The 12,671-nt window shown below is 40.5% G+C and overlaps 1 protein-coding gene across 1 annotated transcript in view; it reads left to right on the top strand.

Moving 5' to 3' along the window:
• The window catches only part of LOC307092463 (uncharacterized protein), a gene marked incomplete at both ends in the record, with an annotated part of 151,473 nt that overhangs the window by 15,532 nt on the left and 123,270 nt on the right, over positions 1-12,671 (top strand). Inside the window, one exon of the mRNA XM_079759749.1 lies at positions 2,435-2,482. Coding sequence (XP_079615875.1) covers positions 2,435-2,482 — 48 coding nt within the window. The remainder of the gene's footprint in view (positions 1-2,434; positions 2,483-12,671) is intronic.

The following is a 12,671-nucleotide window of genomic DNA, read 5'->3' as shown; positions in this document are numbered from 1 at the left end:
TGACATTTTGATCAATGCTGTTAAAGGAATTACTGTCTTGACACAGAAAAGCTTTCCTGCTGCAAGTTTAAAAATATGCCTTTAAAAGCTTTTTATTGAATACCTTTGCATCCCTCAGAAATGTGCCATTTTGGCATGAGGTTACTCTGAAGTATTCACAGTGTAACTTAAATGCAAAACCTCCTATTTACCTTTAGAAGTAGCAGAGCAAAACAGGTATTTCCCTACCAAATGGAGCTTAAAGACATGGTAACATCTTAAACCACTGTATCTGATCTAAAAATAGAAATTTTTTTAAAGAAAACACTGAAAACTAAATTATTCCTTTTTATTTTTTGAGGTATTGATTTTTTTCATGCTGTTTTGTTTAAACTTCGTGGTTTTAATTTCCCTTTGGATTTAGAAATCATGCCTTTCCTTCCAGTTCAGAGATAGATCTTTTCTAATCATCTGGGAATTGGTTCTCTTAAATGATGATATGTCAGATTTGGTTTTCTATTTTTTCTTATCTTTTATTATATTTTTGATTAGGAGTTTATGAAAATCATCTCATAATTGACAGTCTTCCAAGTCAGATGTTTTTTTCTATACACATTTGGTCTTTTAGAGATTTTCTAATGTATCATTGCTATAATTTTAGCTTTATTTCATACTTTGTAAGCCTTTTGACTTTATACCATATTTTTCAGACTCGTGAACTGAACATTTTAAAGTTCAATACCCTGAAAACTACAATTTCCTTAAATATGTCACTATAAGATGATTATTTACTTGATAGGTTTTAGCTTTTGTACATTTTGAATTTGACATTTAATTCCCAATCTAATGAACTTTTCACACATTTCAAGGTATGGCATATTTTAGGGTAGATAGCATTGGTTTTTATATAGCATACTAGAGGCCCGGTGCACGAAATTCGTGCATGGGAGTGTGTGTGTGTCCCTCAGCCCAGCCTCACCTTCTCCAATCTGGGACCCCCTCAAGGGATGTCCGACTGCCCGTTTAGGCTCGATCCCGGTGGGATCAGGCCTAAACGGGCAGTCGGACATCCCTCTCACAATCCAGGACTGCTGGCTCCCAACCGCTCGCCTGCCTGCCTGCCTGATTGCCCCTAACTGCTTTTGCCTGCCAGCCTGATTATCACCTAACCACTCCCCTGCCAGCCTGATTGATGCCTAACTGCTCCCCTGCCAGCCTGATTGCCCTTAACTGTCCTCCCCTGCTGGCCTGGTCACCCCTAACTGCCCTCCCCTACCAGCCTGGTCACCCCTAACTGTCCTCCCTTGATGGCCTGGTCACACCCAAATGCCCTCCCCTGCTGGCCCGGTAACCTCTAACTGCCTTCCCTTGCCAGCCTGGTCACCCCTAAGTGCCCTCCCCTGCTGGCCTTCCTCCCCCCAACTCCCCTCCCCTGCAGGCCTGGTCCCTCCCAACTTCCCTCCTCTGCAGGCCTGCCCCCCCCCCCCAACTGCCCTCCCCTGCTGGCCTTGTCCCCCACAACTGCCCTCCCCTGCAGGCCTGGTCCCTCCCAACTACTCTCCCCTGCTGGCCTGATTGCCCACAACTGCCCTCTCCTGCCAGCCATCTTGTGGCAGCCATCTTGTGTCCAGATGGGGGTGGCCATCTTGTGAGTTGGAGTTATGGTCAATTTGCATATTACTCTTTTATTAGATAGGATTGGCTTAATCAAGTTGTTTTACTTATAAAAGCAGGTATTTGGTGGTGGTGGTGGTGGTGGTGGTGGTGGTGGTGGTGGTGGTTTTATTATTCACTCCCTACTAAGTGCCAGGTGATCCTATATAATATATAATAAAAGCCTAATATGCTAAGTGTCCGGTCATCCAGTCATCTGTTTAACCAATCAAAGTGTAATATGCTAATGATATGCTAAAGCCACTCAACCTCTTACTATGACGTGCATGACCACCAGGAGGCAGATAGTCGACCAGTTGCTATCATGCGCATTGACCACCAGGGGACAGACACTTCAACTGGTAGGTTAACTTGCTGCTGGGGTCCGGTTGATTGGGACAGAGCAAGATGGCCCAGACATGCCCTGGAGCCGTCCCGCGGTCCCTCCCTGACCCTGATGGTGCACCAGTGGGGTCCCTCGGCCTGGCCTGCACCCTCTCGCAATCTGGGACCCCTTGGGGGTTGTCAGAGAGCCGGTTTTGGCCTGATCCCGCAGGCCAGGCCGACGAACCCCACTGGTGCACGAATTCGTGCACCGGGCTTCTAGTTTATATCTATTACTGATAACACTAAAACTTGTTACAGTATGTGCCATGTTCTGTGCTAAAGTACTTCCCATGATTCAAAGTGGTTATATAACTTGGTCAAACAACAAGTAAGTTGTGGAGTTGGGATTCAACCTGAGGTAGAGTGACTCCCAACTATTGTACTATTCTAACCCTTTTTGTCTTACTTCTTTTAGGTGGTATCATCTCCATTTTACAAACAAGGGATCTGAAGCTCAGATAGAGTAAGTACTTTGACTATTGACACAGAACAAAGGAGTGACAGAGCTGGCGTTGGAAACAGGCTCTGTTTGACTTCAAAGTGTATTTTCTGTTATATCAGACTAGTATCCCTGTGCACGAATCTGTGCGCCAGTAGCTCGCCAGTAGCTCGCTGCTACCCTCCATAGCTCTCCGCCCACTGCCCCGCCCTCCTATAGCTCCCCCACCTCTCTCCCCCTGCCTTCCCCTCATAACTTGCTGCCCTGCCCCCTTCTGTAGCTTTCTGCTGCCCACTTGTAGCCAGTAGCTCGCTGCCACCCTCCTGTAGCTCTCCACTCGCTGCCCCACCCTCCTATAGCTCTCTCCGCCCCCCGCTCCTCCCCCCACCCCCCCGCTCCTAGCTTGCTGCCCTGCACCCTCCTGTAGCTCTCTGCCACCTGCTTGTAGCCCCACCCTCCTGCTGATCCATGATCCGGTCATTACACAATTGGTCGTTACGCTTCACTGCGTAATGACCATTTCCATATTACATCTTTATTATAGAGGACTAGTTATTTTTCCTTCATCCTTCTTAGCAAACCTCCTCTTAATTATCTGCATGTATGCAAAGATGGTTTTCATTCGAAATTTTGGAATAGGGATTTGTTCCATGATTTTCTCTCATGATTTAGAGAAAAGCATATTGAAAAGATAATTGTAGTAGCTTTCAGGAAACCTAAATTCCTGTACTATCTCTGATTCTTCTGGACGTAAGACATTGGGAAAATCACCTCTTTGGGATTTTATTTATAAAATGAGGGCATTGAACTAGATTATTTTAAAAGTTGCCTCAAATTCTAAAATCTAATTTGACTCTATTTTGATTTAATGTTTACACTTGTTCTTTATAGCCCAGATAAAACTTTATCACTTGTATTTTAGCCCACTAAATATTATATTTTATTAAAGTTAGGGGGCAAGGAGCTCTGATTTTTATTCTTTACTTGCACTCTTACATCTGATGTTGAAATTCAATTATGAGAAGAAATCCCATAGAAAGAAGAAATTAATTTTATTACAAGGACATTGCTTCTTTTAAACTATTCATGATTTTTTTGGATTTACAATCAGAAAGAATAATTCTGGAAATCTAAATATTATAAAAGGAAATTAATTATTTTTAATAGAAAGTGTTTTACCAAAGAAGACAGGAATAGGTTGCTGCCACCTTCAAAGCACTTGCAAGTTCTTAACTTTACAATAATACTATTAGCAATTATAATAATAAGTAGCATTTATTGAGAGTTAATTTTATGCTACTGTGTTATACTAAGCATTTTATATACATTACATCATTTAATATTCATGAAAACTTTATGACGTAGGTACTGTTATTATCCCCATTTTACATATTAGGAAATAGAGAATTACCAGGTTAAGCAATTTCTCCTAAGGTTACATTGTAAATGGTAAAGCTGAGATTCAAACCTACAGAAGACCAGAGAGGTTTTCCTTGTGTTTATAAAAGGGAGTAATTATATGAGATTACCAATGATAATACTTAAGAATATGAATATGATTTAAACATAAAACCTTTTAAGGAAGAGTGACTCTGATGGCTCGTGATGAATGGCAGTTTCCAAGTTCTCAGATTTGATCACTGCCAGTTACATATTTCATTGATGTTGTCTTTAAGTAATAGCTACTGGATAATTTTATACCCCTTATTTTCTGAGGAGTTAATAAATTTATTATAATTTTTAGGAAAACATTCTTTGGAGTTTGGGATATGGATGGGTGAGTGTGTGAGTGTGTTTGTGCATGTGCGTGCACATGCATGGGTTGGTAGCTGTAGAACTGGATAGCTAACCATCCCAGTGTGCCTAGACTTGGGTTTTCAGTTCATAGAACTTTTAGTGCTAAAACTAGAAATTTTGTTAAAAAAGGTAAATAAATGTGTATATGTACGTGTGTGTGTGTGTGTGTGTGTGTGTGTGTGTGTGTCTAAAGTAATGGTAGTGGTTGGGCTATAGGGAATTCAGATCTTGCAGAGCATAAAACAACTCTGAATTCAGTGCCTAGACTGATATTTATCTGTTTTATTAGCAGAAAGCTCAGTCTCCTGTGTTTTTCCCGTTTCGGATAACCTTTTCTTGTCATCTATGAAATTAATTTCTTTGTTGGAATCATTGCAAGTAAACTTGATAGCAAGAGTGCTGTTATTGAAGCAACTTACACAGTGATTTGCTAAGTACAGCCTCTTCATAAAAGGTGAAGCAGAAGTCAATTTATCGATCACTACCAGGATTTCATTAACCTGTTGAACTACCTGATTTTTCCCCCTTCTCGTAAAGCCCACTATTTTTATATACTAGTATTTAGTTGTTTCCTTTAGAAACATTTTTTACATGTATTTTCATATTAGGTAAATATTTTTTGTATGTCTATTTGCTTTTTCCTAGAGTTGAGTTGAAACTGTCTAAAAAATTATTACTAGGTTAAGCCACATGAAATTGTGAGGATTTGACTGTTTTTTACTTACATTAATGGAAATTTCATGATTCAACTAATAGTTAATTTAACTGTTGATTATTTGGAAATAACAAATTTAAGTGGAGTATTTCATTGAAATCCTGGCTAATATTGGGGAGGAACTGACATGAACTTTGGGCTGATTAGTCTATGCAGCCTTTTGCTAAAAATACATTTTAAAAGGTATAACTCATGTGGAAAAACTGAGCCATTAAAATTAGACGGGAATTTAAAAATTTATTTTAACCAAAGGTTAAGTCTAAATTTAATCATTTTTCTTTCTCAGAATTTTGAAACATTTTTTTTTTCCAGAGAGGAAGGGAGAGGGAGAGAGTGATAGAAACATCCGTGATGAGAATCCTTGATCAGCTGCCTCCTGCATGCTTCCTACTGGGAATCAAGCCCGCAACCTGGACGTGTGCCCTTGACTGGAATTGAACCCGGGACCCTTCAGTCTGTAGGCCGCTGTTCTATCCACTGAGCCAAATCAGTTAGGGCTTAAATCATTATATTAATTTTAACTTCTAGTGAGTTACATAAGTGTTTCTTTTATAAGAAAAATGCTCATTGCCCTGTCCAGTGTTGCTCAGTGATCATTCTGTGAACAGAAGGATCTCGGGTTCGAATTCCTGTCAGTGCACATACTCAGGTTGCAGGTTTAATCCCTGGTTGGGTGTGAGCATGAGGCAACCAATCGGTGTTTCTCACTCACATCAATGTTTCTCTCTCTCCCACTCCTCCTTCCTTTCTTTCTGGAATAAATGAAAAACATATCCTCAGGTGAGAATTAAAAAATAATGCTCCTTTCCTGGAATCAGATTGAAATTGTTGTTGTATTATTAACAGAAACAAATACCAACCAATATTACTTTCTGTGCCTTTTGAACAGTTAGTCTCTGTTGGGGTTTTCCTTCTTGAATAATTTATGTTCCTAAAACATAGGGTATTACTATAATTACTAGAGGCCCAGTGCACGAATTCGTGCACGGGTGGGGTCCCTCTGGGTGGCCTGCAGAGATTGGGCCGAAACCCGCAGTCCAACGCCGCCTGCAGCTCCCACTTGCCATTTCCACTAATGCTGGCCCCACTGTGCCTGCTGAGGGCTCGCACTCAATCAGTCCCAATTGATCGGGAGAGACTCGTGCTACCACAGCAGCACTTGCCAGCCATGAACCCTGTGTCTGGCGCCCTCCCAAGGGGAGTGGCCCGTGGGATTGGGCTGAAATCCATTCTCCGACATCCCCCAAGGGGTCCTGGATTGCAAGAGGGCGCAGGCCAGGTTGAAGGACCCCACCGGTGCATGATCGGCCTGGGGAGGGACCGTGGGAGGGCTCCAGAGCATGTCTGGCCCATCTCACTCAGTCCCCATTGGCCCGACCCCAGCAGCAAGCTAACCTACCAGTCAGAGTATCTGCCCCCTGGTGGTCAGTGCACATCATAGAGAATGGTCAACCAGTTGACTGCCTGACCGCTGGTGGTCAGTGCACATCATAGCAAGCAGTTGGGCAGCCTTAGCATATCATTAGCATATATACTTTGACTAGAGGCCTGGTGCACAAAATTTATGCACGGGGGGGGGGGGGGGGAGGGAAGGGGGGTGTCCCTCAGCCCAGCCTGCACCCTCTCCAATCTGGGACTCCTCAAGGGATTTTCGACTGACTGTTTACAGGGATCGGGCCATGGGGGTGTGGCCAGCCTGGGTGAGGGGCTGATGGCTGTTTGCAGGCTGGCCAAGCCCCTCAGCGGGGACCCTTAACCCATGGGGGTGTGGCCAGTCTGGGTGAGGGGCTGAGGGCTGTTTTCAGGCTAGCCACACCCCCTTCAGTGTGGGGATCCCCACTGGGGTGCCTGGCCAGCCTGGGTGAGGGGCTGATAGCTGTTTGCAGGCTGGCCACACCCCCTGGTGACCCAAGCTCCCAGCCCCTCCTTTTCTTCTTCTTTTTTTTTTTTTTCAGCACCTCCTTGAGCGGAGGGCAGGGCCGGCTGGAAGCAGGTATCTGGGGATTTATTTATCTTCTATAATTGAAACTTTGTAGCCTTGAGCAGAGGCCAGGGCCAGCCAAGGCAGATGGGAAGCTTGGCTTCCTCCATTGTCTGGGGCAACCCAAGCCTCCTGCTCACTTCAGCTCCACGGCCACCGCCATCTTTGTTGGGTTAATTTGCATACTCGTTCCTGATTGGCTGGCGGGTGTAGCAGAGTGATGGTCAATTTGCATGTTTCTCTTTTATTAGTGTAGATTGGTTGTTCAGTTCTGCTGTTTAGTCTATTTGCATATTACCCTTTTATTATATAGGACTAGAGGCCCATCGCACATGAAATCATGCACAGTTAGGGTCCCTAGGCCATCTTCTGCCCTCTTGCCAGTCCCCACTGCCACCCCTTGGTTCTCCGTGGTTCCCTGATCACAGCATGGCTCAGGTTCCCCAGAGCCTGTGCCCAGCGGGGAGGGACCAAGAGGTTGCTGTTCCGCCCTCTCCCCACTCTACTGCCACTCACCTGGGTTCGCCATAGTTCCCTGTTCACCAAGCTGCTATTGGAGCCTGAGGGCCAGGGAAGGGACCAAGAGTTCGACCGTTCTACCCAGCTCGCCAGTCCCACCCCGCTGCCACTCACCTCAGTTCCCCGTGGTTCCCTGATCACAGCATGGCTCCGGTTCCCCAGAGCCTGTGGCTGGTGGGAGGGACCAAGAGGTCACTGTTTTGCCCATTCACCAGTCCCACCCCGCTGCTCTGTTCGCCATGCTGCGATTGGAGACTGCAGTCCTGGAGAGAAGGGACCAAGAGGTGCTCAATGCACCTTATGGTGACTGGTCGAACGTTTGTGTTGGTCGTCACGGTCACTGCCTTTTTACATATAGAATTACTACCAGCCTCAGCCTCATATACATACTGTCATAATCTTGAGGTTCTTGTGATATATATAAAATTACACATGTGAATTTGTATCTCTTGTCTCTTTAATCCTACATTTGTATAATAACTTGTCTCATAAAAAGATAAGGGAACCATTTATAGTTTCTAATTTTGGATATAGTAGACTAAACTGAAGCTGAGCAATGATTCCACATTTTAAAAATAATAAGTTAATATAGAATTTTAAGTAATTAACTATAGCTTTAAGACTTTGGCATCTCTTGCACTCTAATAATGACCTGGGATGTAGATATATCTCTTCATAGTGTTTGAAAATTGGAAATCTTATCTGGGTCTCATTCTTTTTCCTATTATGATCTCTCTTAAATACTTTTGGCAGTGTTATAGTAAATCTCATCTGCTTCTTATCAGTATCAAATATTTTGAGCATCCTCTGTTATTGAAATAGTGTACTCAATCTAAAGTATTTTTTCACAAACTACCTTGTGACTATTAAAGAGTAATATGCATGAGTTGTGGTTTGGTAGTTCTTTCAGGAATAAAGCATCATGATTATCAGAACTATTTAAAAAATACTTTCCTAAGCCTTTAGAATAGAAATAATTCTCATTTTTCTAAACTATGTGATTAAAGACCTAAATATAATATAACATATTCTCTTGCTTTAAGATGTCTAATTTGAGTCTGTCCTTAAACAGTTTAGTTTGAAAAGCTGAAAAACAAGTAAGTGTGAAGCTGGGATGATCTCAATCAAATGGGAATTTGATGCTACCTATAACTTTTCTTGGAGATGAAATTCATGAGGCATTTGACGAACATGATGTTTCTTTCATCACAAAGTTTCTTTGATCCCAAAGATTGACATATTGTAGGTGTACAACTCAATGAATTTTTATAACCTGACGATACCATGTGGCTACTGCCTCGATCAAGAAATAGAACATAACTTTTATCCCGGAATCCCTCTTATGCTAATGTATAAACTGAACATCAGGCTCTATGTACCCAGCAAAATTTTAGTTGTGTAGTAAGTAGTAATCTAGACTTTAAAACTGAAGAGCAAGGCTACTTAATATTTACACAAATTATCCCAGATAGCTATATTTTCATCTTTGGCATACTAGCTGTGGCATACTAATATTCAACTTAATTCTATAGAATTTTAAATGGTCGTTAGAGCTTCCTTAGTTATCTTTGTGATTGTTGAATAAGGAGTCACAATTTCTTAGACAATTTTCAAGTTTGATCCTGATTTATCTGATTAACTACATTGCTTGGACAGTGACTGACATTCAAAGCTGATTTGATTGGCCCCTTAAGTTTCTCTGTTTTGAACAGCTGAGATTACAAAACTCAATCTTATGCAGAGACTTTGCCATTCAGGCTGACAGTTCTGTCAGATCAGATGGTATGATTATCATGCATGCTGCAAGTGCATTGTTATTGCTAGGTTTTTTTTAGTGTGTTTTTTTCCTCGAAATCTGGGTGGAAACTCTGGTCTCTGAAGGTGAAAAGCTAGAACATCAACCTGCCATCTCCACTTGGCTTTCGTTTCTCTATTGAGTTTCCATCCATGTGAACTGAACTGTTTCAGTCACAACTCCAAATTCAGAGTTTTTCACTAATGTTTTCTCAAAGTAAGATCTGCCCTCTTTGGCGAGATTGAAATGAGTACAGTAATAGTCTTTCAACACTATTGGCAAGTGGCTTTCACGGTCCATAGCAGATCTAATGAGCTACAGCTGCCTGCTTGGAAAATTCAGCTTTTGATTGTCTGAAAGGATCCCTGGAATATGGATCTGAGTTTCTGTATGCATTAAAATGGCAACACAATTTTGACAAACTTATAAATGGGTTATAAATTGCATTGTAAGCCATTTTATAACTATTCAAAGGTCGCCAGTTTTCATTGTAATGCTTACTTTGTGAAGAAACCTGAAAAATGAATATAAACTATTTGACAAAGGTAGTCTTGTATCAAGAACTGAATTTATGGTACGTTTGTTGTACAAGGTCATATATAAGAGCAAGGAAATTGTAGAATACTGCAATCCACAGTGTAACAGTATATATTGATTTTCTCTTCTTGGACCATCACATTCTTTCTGTATATACAACTAGATATACCATGATATGGAAATAAATTGCATGGAGTCATATGATAGTATGATAGGCATGTGGTTCAGTAGATGAACCCAATATAGAAGTACTATTACACCCAAGGATTTGGGTTGGAAACTCAGTTTATCTGTTATTCCAAGAATTGAGAGTGATCTCTTATAACACTCATGTAGAAAATAATTTTATCTAAGCTCATATGAGAGGAGAGTGTTCCATCTCAAGATGGAAGGAATCCCTGTTGATGGGCTTGGATAATGAGATTTTATTAATTTAACTGAATTGCTTTAATGTATCAGTTTCAGGAAAATGTTTCTTTGAAATTTGATCACTTATTCAAAGAGGATGTTCGAGGCTATGTAGTTATTTTCATATCAAGTTCAAGAAAGCATCAAGCAAAGCCTTGCCTGACCTTCTAATTTGTAAGCATAACTTCCTTGTGACCTCTGACAGCCAGTTCTTACTCTGCTATGGTGTTTGGATAAAAGGAATATTATTTCTCCTGAGAAAGAGGATGCAGATAAAAAGAAGTGCAGAGAGGTCATTTAATAACATTGTACAGATCAGTATAGTCATTATTGGGCATTATAATAGTAATAACTACAAAATAGAGCAAATGAAGGTTGTCTACTTAAAATGTGAACTTTCCACATTTACAAGTAGAGACCAAAATTCTTTGAATTTAATATGATAATCTTGATACACCAAGGCATGAATCTCACACAAGCTGTTGTGGCATATGGAATGATTTAGGGCTTATAAAGAATCAACACACAATAGAGAATAAGGGCAACAAAACATGAGCATCTAAAATGGAATCAGGATGGGAATGGTTTCCTTTATTCTTTAGTACAGAACATTGGGAGTTAACATCAGAATCATATTCATTATATATAATCTTTGTAGTAAGTGTGCTGTATATGTTGGTTATATATATTAATTGATTAAAACACAAAAAAAGTAAAGATAAAGGGTGGGAATTTATGACTTTTCCAAGAACTGACTCTATGAAAAGTTAGAATAAAGAGAAGAACAAGGACAAATGTAATAGATACTAAGGGAGGATCTTCATTATGATCATAAATTATATAAGACCCCCTATTTAATCCTAATATTTAATCAGATCATGCTATCATTGCCTTCTCTTTGTAATCCAAGTTTTTTAAACAACTTTATTGAGATACAATTCAACTCACCCATTTAAAATGTATAATGCAATGATTTTTTGTTATTCACAGAGTTGTGCAACCATCACCATAATCAATTTTAGAACATTTTTTGTTGTCCCAAAAGGAAACCCCACACTCATTAGCAGTCACTCCCTGTTCTCCCCTAATACCCAAGCCCTAGGCAACCACTGATTTATGTGATCCAAGTTTTAAAAGTTGTTGATTTGAAATTCCCTGCTGCCTTCTAAGGACATTTACTTCAAACCATTTGATTGATTACACAAGTACAATCAGAGAACCGTGACTATTCTCTTTGTTGATACAAGTCTTATAAATCAAAGAGTGACATAAAACTGCATTCTTAGATATATCTATTTATAGCTTCTTAAAGATGATATTCAAAAGACTTTTATTAAATCATAGCTATAGAACTGTTAAATATACCTACCTCCATACCCCTGACCCTGGTCCTTAACTTAAAGATTCAGGTAATTGACCTTGTCTGAGTCCTAGAGTTTTTGAACTAAGAGATTTTGACTCATTCTGACAGCACTCACAAGACACGAATGTATAACTCAGAAAACAAATTATTCAATATAATGTAAAATGTATTTGTCCAGGGAATTGGAGACTATCTTCTAAACAGCACGTTCTTTTCCTATAACTAATCTATAGACAAGCCAAAATATTAGTAGTAAGTTGCCTTGTACATGTGGAACCAGAACAAGTAGGCTAGCTCCATAATTCAAACATTGAGTGGCACCACTCTCTTGTAATCTGCAGTAGGCAGAATAGTGCACCCACCCCATATCTATGTTCTAATTCCCACAACCTGTTACCTTAATTAGGAAAGGGGACTTTGCAGATGTGATTAAGTGAAAGTCCTGGAGATGGCTGATTATTTAGCTATCTCTAATCATATGTTCCTTCTAATTGGGGAGCTTTTTAGTGATGAAAGGAGATGGGATTATGAAAGAGCAGGAAAGACAGCAATCTGAGTACTCAATCCACCACCATTGCTAGCTTTGAAGATAGTGGCAAAGGTGCATGAACCAAGGAATGCTGGTGGCCTCTAGCAGCTGAAAAAGGCAAGGAACCTTCAGAAAGGAATATAGTCCTGCTAACACCTTGATCTTAGATCAGTGAGACTCATGTCAGATTTCTAACCTATAAAACTGTATTATAACAAATTTGTATTATTTTAAGTCATTAATTTTGTGATAATTGGTTTTGGCAGCAGTAGGAAACTAATATGCAGACCTCTAGATTTCCTACTATATAGATCTAGTCAGTGAGACGTGGGCAAACACAACCCCTCATAGAACAGTACATGGGTTTTGCCATGTTTACCTCATTGACTCTTCTTTCTCTCTATCTCAGATGCCTTCCTAAAAGCCCTTTCTGAAATGACTTATCTATTAAAATACATTTAATAAGAGCTTAGACTTGAGAGATAGATGGGCCTGAGTTGAATTCTGGCTTTTCCATTTTGCTAGTTGGGTAATCTTAGACAGGTGACTTAGTATTCTAAGCCTTGGTT

The sequence above is a fragment of the Cnephaeus nilssonii genome, assembly GCF_951640355.1.
Source record: "Cnephaeus nilssonii genome assembly, chromosome: 20".
Classification (NCBI taxonomy): domain Eukaryota; kingdom Metazoa; phylum Chordata; class Mammalia; order Chiroptera; family Vespertilionidae; genus Cnephaeus; species Cnephaeus nilssonii.
Note: the sequence above shows the minus strand (reverse complement) of the source record. Positions and strands in the feature narration are given on the sequence as shown.